At 29.1% G+C, this 21124-nt stretch overlaps 1 protein-coding gene across 2 annotated transcripts in view; it reads right to left on the bottom strand.

The window, feature by feature from the left end:
- The window catches only part of LOC142324518 (nephrin-like), a 964738-nt gene that overhangs the window by 175233 nt on the left and 768381 nt on the right, over positions 1–21124 (bottom strand). For both annotated transcript variants that reach the window (XM_075365347.1, XM_075365348.1), the window contains exon 6: positions 16378–16529. In XM_075365347.1, coding sequence (XP_075221462.1) covers positions 16378–16529 — 152 coding nt within the window. The remainder of the gene's footprint in view (positions 1–16377; positions 16530–21124) is intronic.

Genomic DNA, 21124 nt, shown 5'->3' with positions numbered 1-21124 from the left:
CATAATATTTCACCTAGGTTATACTCATGGAAACAAGTCACCGTACATGAATTTAAAGCTTTTTTAGCCATACTTGTAAACATTATTTTGAATAAAGAGCCAGTAATTTACTTTTATTGGTCTACATACAATTCACAGAGCACGCCCTGGTTTAATAAAATGCTTAGAATGAACAGATTTTATGCTATTTAGAACGTTTTTTATTTGGTTGATAACACAAAAATACCACCGTGATGATCCTAATTATAATCCTCGAAACAGATTTCAACCTCTAATTGATCAAGTTAACACAGTTTCCAAATTTTATTACACACCACTTAAATACATTTCAGTAGATGTCTGGTTGGATCCAAAAATTACAATGAACTCTTACGCTACTTGCCTAATAAGCATCACTATAAATTGGGGTTAAGTTGTGGATGATGTGTGACTCAATTTTACATTACTGCTTGTCTTTTTTTTGTTATAGAGGTAATAAAAACAATGAAAGAGATGAGTAAAAGCTAATAGTGTTGCATATAATGTTGTTGTTCCGTTGCTGTTAAGGTGGGTAACTATTTGAATAAAGGTTACCATCTATTTTTTGATAATTTTTTTATACCTCTATAACTTGCTCAAGATATTTATGACAAATGTAAATTTTCAACTGGAACTCTTATAAAAAACAAAAAAGGGCTTCCTGATGTGTTGAAAAAAAATAAATTTGAAGTAGGGGAAAGAAATATTTGAGAAAGAATCATTTGTTATTTTTAGGGTATCGAGATAAACGGTTACAGAAATCTCATGTAGTGCTTCTTTCAACAGATGCCCAAGCAGAATCACAAGAAAACGTAATTGTACATCTTGATAAAGAGGTAAAAACCAATAAACCTAACATTACTAAAAAAATATAACCAGTCTATGGGTGGTATTTACAATAACATTCAGATGTTGTATTGCTTTATAGACGAAAGGAAAGTAATAAAATATTGGAAATTGGCTGTTTTCGATGATTTTGGGAGGATGTTCTTGAATGCATACGTTTTATGTTAGGAAAATTGTAGTAATAATATTAATACTAGACCAATGAAGAGATTGAAATTTAAATTACTGATAGTAGAATCCCTCTCACAAAAGTGGGTACCTAAAAAAAGCGGATAACCACGATGATACTTTTGCGGGCCGAACCTGTGTAAGAATTAATACTTCGAAAATAAAAATTATATGGAAGAAAGAAGAGAAATTGATGTGTGTGCAGTGCAGCTGCTACAATAGCAGAAGGTGCAAGAAAAAAGTCAAGATCTGTGTGTATAAATTGCAAATGAGTTTACATCCTTGTTGTGTTCCGCAGCATTTGCGTTAAAATATATTTTTCTTTCTTTTATTTATTTTTATATTACGTACATATTTTTATTTAATAAGTTGTATTTAGTTTTCAAAATTTTTAGTCAAAACATTTTTTGGAATATTTAGATACTGTGAGTCAAAAACTGTAGTGGATTGCTACTTAAACTTTCCTCTGGATTAATTACATTAAAATACATAAACTATTATGGGAACATTGTCAATCAATGTCTTGTCAAAAGCATTGTTTCCATAGAATTTTGTGTGTGTGTGTGTGTGTATGTATGTATGTATGTATGTATGTATGTATGTATGTATGTATGTGTGTGTGTGTGTGTGTGTGTGTGTGTGTGTGTGTGTGTGTGTGTGTGTGTGTGTGTGCGCGTGTGTGTGTGTGTGAAAAGATGTTTTTTCACACTCCTGAACGACTGTAAGTGGATAAAAAAAATTTTTTACTATAAAAATTTATAATGCTTGACAATTAGTCAATAATTCAGAATTACAGTGTAAAAGAACACGATCTTAGCTAAAAAACAAAAAAAAATTATTAAATCCCATCTATTAAAACAATGCATGTATTTTTTAGTAAATGACTGCAAAATATGGATAATTAGAGTAACGTTTTAGAGCAAAATTTGTGAATAATTCATTCATGATGCTCAAAGGGTTAATTTCTTTGTATAGGTGGAAACCAGGAACTCAATTAAATATTTTTTTACGAGTGTCGGTTATTCCTTATTGTATATCAAATTAATTTATTTAATTTTATATGTCTAAACTAAATAAATTATAAAGGAGGTTAAGTTCATTTTAAGCAATACCTAACGGTGGTTCCGGAGAAAAAAAAAAGAAAAAAAGGGAGTAGGCTATACTTAACCATTTAATTGAATCTCCTTTATAGCCTAATAATATCTTATTCATTCGTCTCTAATCTTGAGAAATATTTGCAATAACTAAAAGATAAAAAAAAGATTTTATATTTTAGTGATAAGCAAGGGAAAGTAAACGATTTTCTGTTTATACCGAGAAGGGACAGCAAAGAGCTGTTATCTAACTTGCTACGAGTAGAGTGCGATAAATGAAAACACTTAAATGCGAAAGAGAAATGTAGAAAGTTATACTAGGGAATCATAAAGATAAAAGGAGACGAAGAGAAGAGCTAGGAATAAAACTGTACTTGTGTGTTAATATTTGTATGTGTAAGTATCTGGGATTTGAACAAGGAGTTTACAAAGGGTTTGAGTGGATGAAAGGGTAAAAGAAAGAAAAGTAAGTCGATACGAACCAGTAAGATCAGTTTATTTTAATGTTTGATCTCATCTTAAGACATATATGAGACACTATTATAATTTAATATAATATAGCAATATGTATTTCAGTCTAATGTTTACATAACGCATATCTCTGCCTACTTCTGTGCCTCAAAATAACACCCATAATTATACTTGCATAGTTATAGATAAATAAGCTTTTATAATATTATAAAACTCCAATAATATTTAAGTACACTTTATTATAATAGAAATGAGAATTATTTTCAACTGGATTTGTAATATGTTTTATAACGAGTCCTGAAATTAAATTTTTATTATAATAAAGAAAAATGGTTATTTACTACCCAGATTATTGAATGCACTTACACGCGTACTTCGAGAAGGTATTTTGTTTTGTCTTCAGTCTTTTACTGGTTTGATGCAGCTCTCCAAGATTCCCTATCTAGTGCCAGTCGTTTCATTTCGGTGTATCCCTTACATCCTACATCCTTCAAAAAATTTGTTTTACATATTCAAAACGTGGCCTGCTAGCACAATTTTTCCTCATTTACCTGTTCCTCTAATGTCAAAGCAACTATTGCCTTACCAGTTTATGGAGGTCCATGGGGGTGTAGAGCATACTTTCAAAAATACGGCCTCGACGACGACAGAACTGCCCTGTATGAGAGGAGGAGGAGGAAACGCTATACCACGTGTTCTTCCATTGCCCGAAATACGAAGGATCTTGGATAGAGCTGCTTGATATACTAGGCAGGAAAGTGATGTTCCAGCCTGAAAAGCTAATGAACATAATGATAGAAAAGAAAGAAAACTGGAAGGCGATCACTACGTATGTGAAAATCATGATGGGAGGCCTACAAGCATGGGAGGAGTCACAAAACAATAGGCGGCGTCGCTGGTTGCGGGGGTTCAGTTTTGCGAGTGAGCGACTAGGGGGCGCTTTGACGTGAAGAGGCCGCGGGCACTCCGCTCCGATATTTGATGGGGTTCACAGGTAGTAAAAATAAGGGGGTATGTATGTGTGCCTGGTTAGTTTATGATTTAAGTTTGCTGTACTAGTATTATGATGTAATGTTTTTTTATTTATAATTCTATTTTTTTGTTTTTGTTTTTAGTTTTTTACGTATATATTTGACTATTTTGCCTTTGATGTATATTACGTCTATTTGATATTGGGCTAATTTCCTGTTTCTTGGGGACTTATTGTAGTATGTAGGATCTTGTATTTACTCCATTCCGTGAGGATTAGCTGTTTGGCTGCAGATTTTTTAATGTTGTTCGATGTATGTATTTATAGTGTTGCGTTGTTGCATTGATCGTGTAATATTGATGAATATCTTATTTCAGGCGTACTTTTATGTACTTGCTGCATTGGTTTTGATGATTTATTTTATATGATGTTTATATTGTTTTGAGACTTGTTGTTTTCTTGAGTTTTTCTTCTCTTGTATTTCATATGCTGTATGATATGTTTTTGTGTGGTTTTTTCATACTGCAGTATGTTTGGCGTAACATTTTTCTTTGAATGTTGTTTCATAATCTGTTTTCTGTATCTTGATATATGGCCGTGTATCACGTTTGCTGGTGATTTGTTATGACTGATGTGTTTTTGTTGATATTCCTATTGTAGAGCGATTGAACTGACGCATGAGTATGTAAGTGCTCGTGTAATCCCTCTTCCAGAAGGAATGCTTCACAAGCGGTTCCAGGAAGGGTGTTAGCCAGGTTTGGTGGTTTAGTCGGTAGTGAACAGGTTTACATACGCATGTTAATAATATCTTGTGGCACTGTTAGCGAGCCCGGCACTGCTTAGGTGTCCGTAAATGGGATTCCCCACCTCTTAAAAAAAAAAAAAATAATAAAAATCAAAGCAAGTATTTCAGGATGCCTTAAGATTTGGCCTATAAGTCTGCCTCTTCTTTTAGCTATACTTTTCCAAAGGCTTCTTTCTTCATCAATTTGCCGCAGCACCTCTTCATTTGTCACTTTATCCCACCATTTGAGTTTTAATATTTTTCTATAGTACCACATTTCAAAAACTTCTAATCTTTTCTTCTCAGGTACTCCGATCGTTCAAGTTTCACTTCCATATATTAAGTTTCACTTCATTTTACGCTCCCAACATATACTTTCAAAAATGTTTTCCTGATGTTTAAATTAATTTTTGTGTAAGCAGATTATATTTCTGATGATAGCTCGTTTCGCCTGTGTTATTCGGTATTTTATATCGCTCCTGCTTCGTCCATCTTTAGTAATTCTACTTCCCAAATAAAAAAATTCTTCTACCTCCATAGTGTTTTCTCGTCCTATTTTTATATTCAGTGTTCTATCTACTTTATTTCTATTAAATTTCATTACTTTCGTTTTGTTCTTGCTTATTTTCATATACTAGTTCTTGCTAAGACCTCATCCATGCCATTCATTATTTCTTCAAAACCATTTTTAACCCTCGGTTAGAATTACTATATCATCAGCAAATCGTAGCATCTTTATTTTTTCACTCTGCACTGTTACTCCCGATGTAAATAGGTCTTCAACATCATTAACTGCTAGTTCTATATAATGATTAACAAGTAACGGGGATAGGCAAAATTTTTGTGTAACTCCTTTTTTTATTACTGTTTCTTTCTTTTATTCTTCGATTAATACTGTAGCAGTTTGGTTTCTCTTGTAAATATTAGCCATTTGTTTTCTATCTCTGTTCTTGAAATCTAAATTCTTTTATGTTTTTTGAACAGATTATTTATCACTTGATGTATTTGGGAACAAAAAACAGTGTGGGAAGCGTAAAAATCTAATTTTATCGAAAACTGAGGATTCGAGTCTGGTTTATATTTCAGAAAATCTTTTATACTATTATTATTATTATTTTATTGATCAAAAAAGCAACAAAATTTAAATAATAATACATTTTGTTTCTTTTAGAGATAGATATTTGATAATGAAATCAAAAGTATTTAAGGAAATAAGTAAATGAACACTCACTGAATGTAATGTTTAATTTGCCAACACTGTTGTTTGCAAAGTTTAATCCTGCTTTTTAAGTATAAATATAATTAATTAAGATAAGTGAGGTGGCAAACAAAACAGAAAAACAGTTGGATCAACCCAGCAAGAAATTAGTTTAAACATTATTAATCTCGAATGGCGAGTACGAAAAAAAATGTAATAAAAAGTTGTTTGGTCACGTGATAACAATGGACGGACTAGAAAAATTAAGACGATTCAAGTTAACCCATAGAGGAAGCGAACGACCAAAGATTGTAGGGAGTTTTATATTTTTTGGGGGGCTTTAAGAAATTAAATATTTTTAGAGATATAGACTGAAGATAGAAAGGAGTGTAAAAATCGTTGAGAGGAATAAAGGCTGGAAATGATGAAAAAATACTGTATGCACGATTATTAATGATTATATTTCATTCCTTAATATTTCAGAAATATTGTAACTTTAGATCATAAAATTTACTTGAGCGGTGGCTGATTAGATTATTTTAATATTTAAAAAATTGGTTTTATCTATCTAATCCTCTAGTAAAGATTACGCTTCGTGAAGAAACTTTTGTTTCGGAACAGTAGTTAACTTCACTCGACTTAGGATTTTATTTTCATAAAGCCCATTCCATTAGGAATTATACGTTAGTTATATTTAGATATAACTAACGTATAATTCCTAAAAAATTATTCCTAAGGCAATCCTAAAATTTTCCTTCATAAATAATTTAAAAAATAAAAGTAACAACTTTTCTGAGTTCGTATAACGCATGAACTCATATCATAATCAAGTAGCCTTTTTAAAGATGAATATTAGTATTGTTCGTTATTGTTAGTAATCTAAGCAACGTGGCAATTAATAGTAAGTAGTCTGATTACTAATTAGAAATTAATACGTTTTCGTCACTCCTGCGATTATTCTGTTTTTACTTGGTGAAAATTATGACAACTGTTCAATAACAAATGTGTAGATGTCTATTAAATCAGATTTACTTGCAGAACAGTATTATTTGGTAAAAAAAGGTTTATTTATAAGTTAAAAATAAAGGATATTATTATTATTCTAAATTATTTAATAAAAATATCACTAAATTCCATTTCTGTTTTTCCTGTTCCAAAAGTCAGTGATTTCATAATTTTTTTAATTATAAAATGAATTCGAACTAACAGGCAAATCACCGAAAGATTCATTAAAAATGTGTAGCTGATATTGAGAGCCCTGTGTCACAAAGATTAACATTAAAAGTTTTACTCGATTAAGTTCTAATTAAAAAAAAAAGTATTTACATTAAAATAAAAAATTCCTTTTAATATAACTATTACCCCTCCATAAAAAAGGTATAGGATGTCCATAAGACTTTATGAAAAGAATAAAAAATTATCAAGTTTTTTATGTTGGTTTGTTGCAAAGTAGAGACAGAGTAGAGGACACTGTGATCACTTTTTTTTTATAAAATAACGTCAATCCAACAGAAAGGGCAATGTGTTTTGTCGTATCACGAGTCGAAATCACCGATTTCTGTGAAATTTTAGAAGGGAATACGGACGACCAGCAACTACTATTATTGCGTGGTATGCAAAGTTTAAGGAGAGTGGAAGTGTAGTCGACCTTCCGCGAACAGGCCGGCCATCCGTTAGTGAAGAAAAGGTTGAGTTTGTGCAGCAAGCATTTTTACATAGCCCTTCCAGATCTACCCGTCGTGCAACTCGTGAACTAGGGGTTCTCCGTTCAACAGTGCACAAAATTTTACATCTAAGGTTGTACGCGTATAAAGTTCAGATATTGCTACATCTACAGCCAGATGAAGGCCATCGTCTTGCTGCCTTTGCGACCGAGATTTTTCAGCGGATTGATAACGACAATGAGTACCTGCAGCGTGTTTTTCAGACGAGGCTGCTTCCCACACCTCAGGGAAAGTAAACAGGCGTAATATGAGAATATGGGGCTCAGAAAATCCGTACTTTACCAGAGAAAAAATTAGAGATTCCCTAAAGTGGATGTGTGGTGCAGTTTGATGCACGACAGAATCATTGGTCCCTTCTTTTTCATTGAGCAATCAATAACAGCTAACATTTACCTGGTTATGCTGCAACACTTTGCTATACCTCAATTAAATGACTTGCAACCTAGGATGGTTTTCCAGTAGGATGGCGATAGTGATCACATTGGGGATTACTATTTCGAGATTTTCTGATCAATTATTTCATGGCAGATGAATTGGACGTGACGATCCACTTCCTGGCCACCAAGATCACCAGCCATAACTTCCTTAGACTTTTTCCTCTGGGGTTATGTTAAGGACAAAGTCTATGCAACACCCGTACCTATTCTGGACACGTTGAGACGGGGAATAACTGAACCTGTTGCTAGCATTACTGAAGAAATATTGAGTAACAGATGGCGTGAAATTCATTATCGGTTGGATATTCTACGAGCGGAGAATAGGCACACATGTTTAAATTTATTCACGTGGTAGAAAAAACTTGATAATCTTTTCTTTCTTTTGCCACAAATCTAACAGCTGTAACTGTAATATTTTTTTTTTGTAATAAATTTTTGTAATCATGGAAAGACTTATGGACACACTTATATTTTTAAATTTTACAGTTTTAACTAATCAGTTTGAATTCTTTTAAACATTTTTTTATAAAGGTTGATGAAAGAAACGTTTTTAAACGTTATCTTCGGAGTAGAGGGTAAATATATAAATTAAATTCAAAAAGCATAACACATTTACATGAAGTTTGACAAAAAGAAAATAGTATTTTTATGAAGGAACATAAAGTTATATCCATAGTAAAATAAAGATATCGGAACAAACAGGAACATAAAGATATCCGTAGTACAAGGAGGACTTTTTAAAATTTTTTGCAAATTTAACAAATCAATATTGGATATATATATATTTTTTTAATATTTTTTTGTAAACATTAACTTTTTTTTAAAAAATAATAAATGTTTCAAATTTATGATTTATTAATTAAGAAAAACCAAACCTCCGTCATTCATATTTCTCTCTGTTATTTATACACATTTATTTCAAATTTTATTAATGCACTTGATATTGCGTTCAAGATGTGTTACATATTAAATAAATACGCTAACTTTGTGAAGAAGTAATATCGTTACAGAAAGGGAAAATAGAAGAAAAAAATGGTTGGATTAGTGTATAATAAAGGAAAGGACGACTATTAAGATAACTGAGAATATTTATCCAAATAATTTTTCAACTGATCGAATAGATTTATTTGAGGGAAAGTGCTTGAGATAAAATTAGGATACTGAATGATGATTCTCGTTAAAGCCAAAATTTTTCTTTGTAAAAAAATAGAAGTAAAATATGAGGGTAAACCGATATATATATATATATATATATATATATATATATATATATAAATCAATCTATGATATGTTTGCAAATATTAATGTATACAATTGTAATGAAATGTAATGGAATATATATATATTTTTTTTTTTTTACTTGTTTTCACTTGTACCCTGTAATGAGAAATTACACGAAGGTAATGTGATAAAGAGGTCATGTACTCTACTTATTCTATATAGAATTAATGTAATCAGAAAAAACAATTATTTTTGTAAACAATATATATTATTTAAATATTTTCATATATTTGTTATGTAAAGAGTACAATGTTGGGTATATATTCAGTTGTGGGCCTTGTTTCAAATGTGAAAATTAAACGAATTACACTTATTTCAAAGAAGGTATAATTTAACAAGCTATTGTTCCTTTTTATTTTCGGGTACTTAAAAGTTTTGTTTAATTTTCATCAATAGAGTTATTTATATACTTTATTTTATATTATACATTATATAGAAATGTAAAAAAGGTTTTATATATACATAAGTTATAGATATATATAAAAGTTATTTATTTATATGAAATAAAAGTTACTGAAGATACGATTTTAATAGATTCTCTACGTGTGAAGTGTATTTTTAGCCAATATTCAGATGAAAAGTAGGCTACAAAAAAGATTTTCAGTGGCATTATTAAGGGTATTCAATAATTTATATCATTAAAAGAGAAAAATGTACGCTCAGAAATAATATGGGGGCGTACATTAAAAGAGAAGTGGTTTGAAAAGTAACTGAGCTTGTAAAAGAGAGAAGTAGGTGTAAAGAAAATCTATAAAATAAATTCCTTGAAAAATACATATATTCAAAGTATTGAGTTTTCCCGTAAAGTGCAGAAATAAGCTGTTTACAAAAAAAATGTATCAACTTAAAAAAGATTTCTCTCTCAGATCTTGCTTTATGTAGGTTTTATCTTCACGTAATTCCGCAGCCGTAAAAATAATGACCCCCTATTCTTTTGTATCCGTATTCTTAGTTTAAACATTTCTGTTATGCATAGTCAAAAACATGTTTAATTTTAGTATGTAAGGAACTGAAAAGAAATAATTAAAATCCCCCGTTTTTTTATTACCTTCATTGAGTGTGATTCCATATTAATTAATCGGTTGGTTTATTAAGCGATTTTGTTTTATTTGATAAATTTTCATGTATTATTTTTGTTAAGATGTTGGCATAGGAAATTTTCGTAACTACATTTTCAACAACTTTTCCTAAAATGTATGTTTATTTACTTCTTTTTCACACGAATTTGAAGTTAAATAATTATTCAAACATAATCTTCAGTATATAATGTAAGTACAAAGAATGAACTCAGATATCCAGATATAGCATCTCTTATTCTTCATCTCTTTAAAAAAAAAATTATAACTCCTCAAAATTCCTGGAATTAAATAACTATTGAAAATCGGTTCCTTTGAACAAATTCAACAGAAGATCAAGTAAATATCTTCAGTATAATGATTTTTACATACGAACCATTTTCGAATTTATTGAATTGTTTACGTTACGTTCTTTAATTACTAAAAATATCTATATTATGTAGATTGTGCAATATTTAATGGTGTTTTATAACTCTAGTATGATCTGATATTAAATTTGTATTATTACTTTTATTTTTTTATCTACATTTCTGCCAACCGTAAATAAATGTAGAAATCATTTTTATTGAGTTTACGTTTTGTAAATTTAACGGTATCAGTAGCTACGTATTCTATATTTTTTATTGATCAACAGAATGTTTAATTTAATTTGAAATAGAGCAGAGTGTAGAACGAATAATGTTTCTGATCGATATTTTTTCACCTATATGCATAAGTAGAATGGCGCTTCGTACTTATTGAATTGAATTCTGTCGCTAAATTTGTCTGTACCGACCTATATGTAATTAAAAACAAAAAAATAAAATGAAGAAATACAAAGTAAAATATATCATACAGTTACATATCATACAGTTACCATATCATACAGTTATATCATACAGTATGCTCACTTTTTTTTTAATCATAATAAAACATATAGAGTAGAAATATTATTTGTGAAATACAAAACAAATGTTCTTATATTATCAGCCTACAGAAAATTTGGGTGAAGTAAGCTTTACTATGTAAATGAATTCATATAAATATTGCCAGGAGTAGCAGCTGCAAAATCCCGTAATGTCAGCATGTCAAAACATCATATCTCTCTGCTGCTGAATGTCAAATTGTAGAAAGCGGAATAGGTTGAGGAGTTGTTACCGTTTGTCAAATCTTTACTTGTTTTTCGGCCAATAAGTCCGTTGTGCAGAAAGTAAAGAAATCTTATATATATATATACATATGATGTATGTGTGAGCGTGCGTGTGTATATTTAAATAAAATCTGAGACAAAAAGTTTTCTTTTCTACGAGAATTTATTAAGTAGACGAATCAGTTAATTTTCGTATAAGTATTTTCATATAATTTTGTATAATTTATATTATTACGTAACTTATGTAATTCAATGTCATATCTCATTTAATTTTATTCGTTACTGAAAATTTTGTTTCAAATACAAGAAGTATAAGTGTGTAAAGAAATATTAAATTAATAAAATTCTCGATATAAACGTATCTATTAAAGCAACTTATACAATTACATTATTTTATAAAGTCTACATTGTATTTTTAATTATCTATCTTTTTTTTAAATTATTACATCAACTAGTGATAGCGATTAAAAAATGCCATGGTAGGTCAATCATTAAATTTATAATAAATAAAAATCTGTCTAAAAATCTAAAATCTAAATCTCGTATTTCAAAACGCGCTGGTTAATTTATATTTTCTTTATACATTATCCCCAAGTACTTAGAGCGCATATTTATCTCTTCAACGTTTTTTCACTTAACTAATAACATATTAATATACTTAACTTTTAGGTAGATTTCATAAGAAAGTTACCTCTTGTAATGGGTACCGTGATTCGATTTATCTAAAATTTCGACTTATCTTCAGATTTCAGATCCCGCAGATACCAAAACCACCGTCAGCTCAAAAGTTTATTTCTAGATTTATATATTTATTTCACTTTCTTGTGGACACGATAACGGCCGTTATTTTGCGCCAATCACTTTCAAATTGTTCCCTAAAAAAAAACTCAACCCAAAATCTCGATCGAGTTTATCGGCTTCGAAAAAAACAAAATAATTGCTCTAACTTTTTTATTAAGTAAAATATTGAATTCCTTTAAAGTTCCTACGATTCTTTGGATAAGGGCCTAATACTTATGTAAGTACAGTTTTGATATCACCAACCATTGGCTCAGGGGGTGGAAAAAATTAAGTTTTGAAGACAAAAAAATGATATTTCCCGTAATACGCACAGTATCGCATCGGTTTAAAGTGGTCGTTAGTCCTCTAAACATTATCTAAAACTTTTGTCTGAAACAACTTTTGATATGATCAAACTCTTGACTATTACTCTGTAACTAATGAAGATAAGTAACACTTATGATATATCGTTGAAAAGCTTTAAATGAGGACTTATTACTGCACTTAAGAGAAACTCCAAAATCCAAATGTTTTGAATTTTGAGCTTTTTTGCACACTTTTGGTCCAGACGATTGCAATCAAAAGTAGAGGTGCACAATTAGATGTTAAAACAGTCCTAAATCCAAAATTTCAACATTCTACGGCTAATCGTTTTTGAGTAATGCAAGATACATACGTACGTAAAGGCGTTACGCTGAAAATAGTCAAAATGGATTCAGGAATGGTCAAATGGAAATTTCCGTTGAAATCTAAAAACCGAAATTGTTCGCGATCGCAATGCTTCCTTTACTTCGTACAAGGATGTAAAAATCGAGATTTATAAATAACAGTTAATTATTTTAATTGTTCCAAAATTATTTTTATTAGTAATTGGTCCCTGGTTATTGAATTCACTGCTACAACAATTTGATTTCGCAGATCTTGAAAAGTAGCAGGCTTAATTGGTAAACCCACCGGGTTGGTCTAGTGGTTAACTCATCATTGCAAATTAGCTGATTTTGAAGTTGAGAGTTCTAAGGTTCAAATCCTAGCAAAGGCAAGAATAATTTTTTTACGGATTTGAATACTAGATAGTGAATACAGTGTTCTTTGGTGGTTTGGATTCAATTAACCACACTTCTCAGAAATGGTCGACTTGAAACTATAGAAGACTGCACTTCATTTACATTCATACATATCATCCTCATTCATCCTCTGAAGCAATACGTTACCATAGCCATAGTTCCGGAGGCTAAACAGAAAAAAGATAATAACCCAGAAGTGAAAGGTATATATATAAATATATATATATATATATATATATATATATATATATATATGTTGTTGTTTATATTCTATTGTCGACATATTACAAAGTAGAACTATAAATGAGCGTTCCGGTCTAAAGTAATAAAAAGTATTATTACATTTGCTATTTAAAAATTAAAGAGATAAAACATTTAATTTAATGGAACGTATAAATTAATAATATTAATATAAAAATGCCTATCTGAGAAAAACAAAATTTATAAAAAGAAATATGAATAATACAGGTGTAATGAGATGCTTATGATAAATCATCGTATGAGAAACAAATTTAAATTTAATATTATAGTACAATACAAATAGGATAGGTCAGTTTATACTTTAATATCAACATATGACTCGATTTAAATGACTTGCAAATAATGACGTGATATTTAATAATTAAAGGTCCGATGTTTCCTCTAATATAAACGAGGTGATGGTTTTAAATGGACTGTTATTCAAAATCAGTAAAAGATCTTTAATAAGTAAAAATAAATTATTAACTTTATTTTTAGGTAAAATATCTATTTTTCAAAAAGAATGAATTTTCCAGTTTTAAAGGGTTTATAAATGAGTAAAAACTCCAAATTAAAAACAGTTTATTTCATTATATTTTTGGACAATCTAATGTTTTAGGTAGATTTCATAAGAAAGCTACCTATTGTAATAGGTAACATGATTCGACTTCCGGAAAATTTCAACATATCTTCGCGTTCCAAATCCCCAGACCCCAAAACCATCGTCAGCTCAAAAGTTTATATATACGTTTATACACATATACATATTTCACTTTCTTGTAGACACGATAACTGCCGTAATTTTGCACCAATCACTTTCAAATTGATAAATAAAATATAATGACCCAAAATCTTGGTCAATGCAAAATCGGATGGATATGGGGGGACTTTTTCGAAAAAAAAAACAAAATATGGCTGTAACTTTCCTATAAAGTGAAATATCGAATTCGTTTAAAGTTCCTTCTATTCTTTGGATAATTGCCTAAAACACAACCAAGTAAATTTTTTTATATCACCATCCATTGGCCTACGGGGGTGGGAAAAATGGGATTTTGAAGACAAAAAAACCATACCTACCTTAATAGCCACATTATCGAATCGGTTACAAGTGGTCGTTAGTCCTCCAAATATTTCCTAAAACTTCTGTGTGAAACAATTTTTGATATGACCAACCTTTACGGCAACGGATGACAAAAATGTTACTGAAATTTTAAGTAGATGGAGTTTGTCGTTTGCTAAACGTGTTAAACTTTTTTCATATGCAACCATTATCGTATTGAGTAAATTTGAAGTTTTTCTTAATTTTAAGATGAAAATCTTTTTATATTCTACTTAGCACCGGTAAAATCTATCCCCACCTTCTGGCGTGCCGAAAAGGATTTTTTTCATTATAATTGGCATTCATTTTAATAAATTTTTTCAGTTTATTTCAAGTAACGATTATAACTTTTTATATACTTTACTGTCTTCTGAATAATGTACATTAAAATTACGAGCTTCGAAACATTTATTTAATTGCGCAGGAATATAACTTTTTGGTGAACAAGAAAATATTAAAAGAAAAAAAAAAATTAATAATTTATAATAAGAAATCGGATTTAAATGAATCAGATAATATCCATTGTACAATAAGATATTGTAAAATGCGTAGGCGATGTTATTGAGAGTAACCTTAAAATATTTAATTTTACATTAAACATTGCCTTTATTCATTTTAATTATTTGAATTTTAATATTTTTTTGGACTTCATTGAGTGATATTTCTTTGTAAGTTCGTGAATCATGCTGCTTATAATTGATAATATCTAGTAATCTATTGCTAAAAACAAATTTATTAATTACTAGCTGTAATTGTTAGTAAGATTTACAAGACTTCCAACTCTATATATAACACTATGTAAAATATCTACTTTATTAAACACACTATTTTGACCGTAAAAAAAAACCGCACGCACGCGCGCGTAATAATCATCTTTTATTGCGTAAAAAACAATACAAGATTGCATCACCATCGTCAATCAACAACTAGAAAATGTGGTTAAATGTGGAAAAAATCAACAAATGTGATTAATTTTTTTTAAATTTTAAAGTCATTTCTGTCGATTCAGTCGCCCCATTCAAACATACAAAACGTATCATTCATGGCCATCACATCTTTTGACAAAAGGCTAAAATTTTGATTAATAATCCTAGCGGCCATCCATGAACTCATCAACATATTAGAACGCCTTAGACAACAGAAGGCGTCTTAGTCGAGATTTAAACCGATTCAGAACGGGAATTTTTTTAAAATCCTATGAGAGACTATTAATTAATCTGACACCAACTTGCGACGGCAAACGTTCGAAAGTCAATGTTCTGTGGGTTGGGCACGCAAGTTGTTCCTTCCTCTGGTATCGTAAAGATGTACATTTCCGTTCCGCACTAGATAAAATATTAAGCTTTTTATTTTGAACAAAATAACATTTTATTTTTTAAAATCGGTTTACAAATAGCCAAGTTATGGCAGAAAATTGATGTTGTAATTTTATGTTTGTTTTTATGTCCTCCACGTTCAGTTCGATAATAATTATTTTTATTTATTCTTAATTCTAGTACTGTAAATTAGTATCAGATTAAGTAATAATTTTCCCACAATAATAGACCTAATAATTATGACCCAAATTAACGTCAGTTTTCTCTTATATCTCGACTATTAGTCAACCGATTTTAAAAAGTATAACGTCATTTTGTTCAAAATAAAAAAGCTTAACATTCTAGTAACAACATAAATTTTGATAAAGCTAATATTTATGGAGATATAACGGATTGAAAAATAATTATGGCCGCCATTTTGTAATTTTCTAAATTATTTTAGTCCTGATTTTTTTCATAATTTTAAAACTTTATTATCAAGACGAAAACCAAATATTAATATAATTCATTTATCCGAACTTGAGATATAAATATTTATACAAAAATAATAAAATGGCGGACAGTGGGAGAACGAAGGAGAAATTGCAATTTGCCCTTAGGTTACTTTTTGTTTAGTTTATATTTATATATATAAACAAATTTTTTCCTTTAAATTTTTCTATTACAAAAAAATAATATATACCTCTTCAATCGTATTTCGAAGCGGTAGACTTCCTTTCCACCATGTGATAACTGGAGGAGGTCTGGCACCGATAGCTTCACAGCTTAATTCTTGAGTTTGTTCTGCTGATAAAGGTCTATTATCACCCAACAATTTCACCCATAAAGGTCTCACTGAAACATAATAATACAAACAAATAATTAACACAATTTAAAAAAAATCTTATATTTAAGAAATTACAAAGTATTTTAATTAATTTTTAAGCAAATTTAATTTAGATAAATAAATTAAACCAACCGGGTTGGTCTAGTGGTGAACCCGTCTTACCAAATCAGCTGATTTGTAAGTCAAGTGTTCCAGCGTTCAAGTCCTAGTAAAGTCAGTTTTTTTACACGGATTTGAATACTAGATCGTGGATACCGGTGTTCTTTGGTGGTTGGTTTCAATTAACCACACATCTCAGGAATGGTTGACCTGAGACTAAATAAGACTACACTTCACTTACACTCATACATATCATCCTCATTCATCCTCTGAAGTATTATCTAAACGATAATTACCAGACGCTAAACAGGAAAAAGAAAGGAAAGATTAATAAACTAAGTAACTTAATTTATTACTTAAAGTATACGTTAAAAAACATTTTTCCATGTATAAAAAAAATTCCTAAGTGTATATTGCCTAAATTTCTTATGTGTAATAAAGAATGAATCTTTACTTCAAAATAGTTTTGTTCCCGGAAATTTACTATTAACCCAATAAAGCTATTCATCGAAAGAAGCCTCAAATATAAAAAAAAAAACTATTTATAATTAATTTAAAAGAAATACTTATATAATGTTTAATTAATAAAATTAAATGAATAAAATATATTCTCAATTATAAGTATTGAATTAATTTACTTTTCGGAGTATATTACAGGATAATATATAACACCAATTTTATACCTGAATATTCATATGAGTTTTTAATATTAATAACGGGGGTGAAAATTCATAAAGCAGGAAACTGTATTAATTTGTTTTATTATCAGAATGATTACATGTATTAATAATTAACTTACTTTTTCATAAAACAGAATCTCAAAGAGAACCGGTGTTTATATGTATATACATATATTTATATTAACGTATTGAAATTGAAATAAGTACAAATGAAGTACTTAATTAAATTTGTCATAAAACCATAGTACAAAATCTATGTTATATAAAATAAATAAATTCTATTTAATTTGCATATTACGAACTAGTATTATTACATATAATTTTATTTCATATTTTTCCATTAAACAAAAATATTTATTTTGGTGACAGATTAAATACCGTATCTAAAAAATTATATTTGATTGAAATGTTAAATTTTATTCTACTTTTTTGATTTGATCGCGGGTAACGAAACTATTAAATTTAAAAATACAATATCCTGAACTTTAAATTGTGAAAATATAAATCTTAGCATAAAACTCAATTAGAAGACTGTTACAGTAGCAATCTCAGCTCTCGAATAAAACAAGTACCTATAATGTGTTTATGTATCTGTGTGTGTATAGCCTACTCGTAATTAATATTGTAATAAACCGATACGCTTAGAATTTGAATTTTTTGGTTTTATTTTTATGTATTTTAATAGTTATTCAATAATTACTCTTAATAACAATGTTTGTAAAAACACATGAAATAAATTATTCAGCTAAGTGAAAATTTGCTTAATTTGCATAAAATTAAATAGTAGTAAATCTAAAACTTGGCATGGTATTAATGAGAACTTGTTCTTGATAAAAAAGATAAGGGTATTATTTTTAAAAAAATCCCACCTTCAGAATTATCTAAATAAAACTTCCTCGTAGGAACGCGCAAATCGATTGAATACTTAGCTGTAGTATGTAGATTATATCTTTTTTTTTTTTGCGTACTGATGTGCAATGGGGAATACATACTGTTAAACATTAAAAAAAACAATAAACATAGGATTATATTTTAGTTATTATAATAAGATTAGCGAAAGTTATTTTTAAAATATATCTAAATAAGAGATCCCTTTTTCTTACATTTTTAATAAAATGGCCATTTTGTAAGATTCATTTTAATATCTATTATTTGATAAATAAAAATCGAAAAGTTCTAGTTTTATAATGTAAAAGCAGGCGCCTGTTTATTTTATCCGTATTATATTTTTTCGGAATTCTAAAATTATATAACGGTTTAAATTTTGGTTTCTCCTAAAAAACCGATCTCTTCATTTCTAATTATACATATGAATCGCTCATGTTCAAAACCACGACCCCTTTAAAGAGCTCGTTGTTTTATATCTTAAAATATAGCTTATTCATTTGATGTTATTCTCAGGCCTTTTACTTTCTTTCCCTGTTTAGCCTCCAGGAATTATCGTTCAGGTATTACTTCAGAGGATGAATGAGGATGTTTTGTACAGTCTCAGTACGACCATTCCTGATATATGTGGTTAATTTAAACTCAACCACCTAAGAACACCGGTATCCACGATCTAGTATTCAAATACATAAAAATGTAACTGCCTTTACTAGGACTTGAACGCTGGAACTCTCGACTTCCAATCTCTTCAGATCTAACTCAAAATAAACTTACAAATACAATAATAGAAACCGAACACGGTTATACGAGAGAACTTTTCAGGAGTCAAAATAACACGCCGGTCTCCACCAACATAACCTCTCAACAATCAGTTTTCTTCTTGCCTATAGAGTGCGAATCGCTAGTGGAGGATATCCTAACTATTGACTCATAAATGACTTCATAAAATAGATTATATTATTTCCAACGATTACATACGTACATACGTAAATATATTCGTTTAGTTTTTCAGTTATACTAGCATTTAATAACAATAACATAACAGGGGAAATTAAATTCATGAGAAAGGCAGGAATCCTTTCTCATTAAAGAGTCATTTAAGAGGTAAGAGAAAATAGCTGAAAAGGAAAAGATGGGCACCCCCATTTGCAGGTTCTCTATTTATATTCTTTTGATTTTATTTATTTAAAATTTTCACAAGATAGTAGGGTGTAATTTGAGTTCCATAAATAACAGCATATATATTTTACCTTAGTATTTGGTTACACTAATTAAATTAATTACTGAAACTCTATTAGATATCTTTTAGTTGGTCATATTTATCTCTACAATTAAAATTCTGTTCATTTAATATTTATTCAATAGAAATTCCCACTCAAGTTTTTAACACCTTTAAGAAAACTATTTTAGTAAATAAATAAGTAAACAGCTATTTCCTTAAAATAGATACTTTTAACTGTGTATTCATTTTTTACAGGATTTTTTTATTTAGGTTTTTATGTAGGTTTTTTAAAAATTAATTGTCAATTCGTAGCAACGAATGTAAATTCTTTTAAAAAACTAAATTCTTTTAAGCTATTTTTTCCAGGAAAAACAAGTGGAGTTATATGTGTGTGTAACAATTTCTGAAAAATCTCTTAATAACTCATGTTTGGTTTCAAAACAAAAATCAAAATAGCGGGTTTTGAAGTATACATAAATAAAAAAAAAACATACAGTGCTTTTTTGAAACGATGAAAACTAGTTAAATATGAAAACTGAACTTTAAAGAAGGAATTTTATTAGAAATTTTCTTTTTTATTGGAAATAAATTGCTACTATGACGATTTTTTACGTAACGTGCAAATATTTTTCACGATGTATGTATTTTTCTCTTTTTTTTATTCAAGTAACCTACTAGCAGTCTGTATTTTTTTTTTTAATCGTTTATTGAAATGAATTTGTAATGATAATATTTTGAATTTTATTTTTACATTAAAATAGTAAATCGAAAATGATTTTTACATTCACACTTTTGGTTTGATATGAAATGTATAAAAAGAGTAATGTATATGTACTACAATGTAAGGCAACGAAAAACAGTCTTAAAGGTGCCGTAGTTATTTAGTATCTTGTCTGTTTCTCTCGTTTTGCTTGGGTGTGGGTGTGTTCATGTATACACCACTTGCACTTGAACACGTCTGGTGTTTGCGGTGTACATTAACGTTATGTTTATAGGAGGTACTTAGGTACATATAGTACGCATGAGACTATTTTGTTCTTCGTAATGCTTCTTCGGATATAAAATACCATAGTTGAATTAAATTTTAAGTAGCTTGATGAGTATATATTCAGAACGAGTTATGTTAGATATCTTTTTAATTACCTTTTTTCTCAGTATTTACGTGCGCGCGCGCGTGTTTTATATATATATATATATATATATATATATATATAAAATGTATGGTGTACAGCTTATATCGGGTGAAACAAAAAAATTTTATGAGAAAAATATATTTCAAAGAAAACATTTTTGGTTACGAATAAAAAAAAGCTTTTAATGTTTTTATTATATATGAAAACCTTTGGAGATTATATCATGTTAATGTTTACTTACCCTAAAAAAAATATTTTTTTTGATTTGAACACACATACAAAATTAATTAGTTTTCAGAAAATTGTTTTATGATTTGTTAAAAAAAAAATCTGATCTTGACACCACATGACTTACTTTTACATCTATTAAATTACAGATACCCATTTTTTGCTTCACTTCATTTAAACTTATTTCATCTGAAAGTGAGATATGATTCTTTAATTCTTTAATAACGTGGACAGTTACACAGTTGATGAATTAGTTTCTATTAACATCAAATATTTATACAATTATTAACTAAACAATCTTACATGAAATATTAGGATAGAATAAATTTACTCGTATTTACCCTTTATTACTCGTA

Source organism: Lycorma delicatula, chromosome 5, assembly GCF_047948215.1.
Source record: "Lycorma delicatula isolate Av1 chromosome 5, ASM4794821v1, whole genome shotgun sequence".
NCBI lineage: Eukaryota > Metazoa > Arthropoda > Insecta > Hemiptera > Fulgoridae > Lycorma > Lycorma delicatula.
Note: the sequence above shows the minus strand (reverse complement) of the source record. Positions and strands in the feature narration are given on the sequence as shown.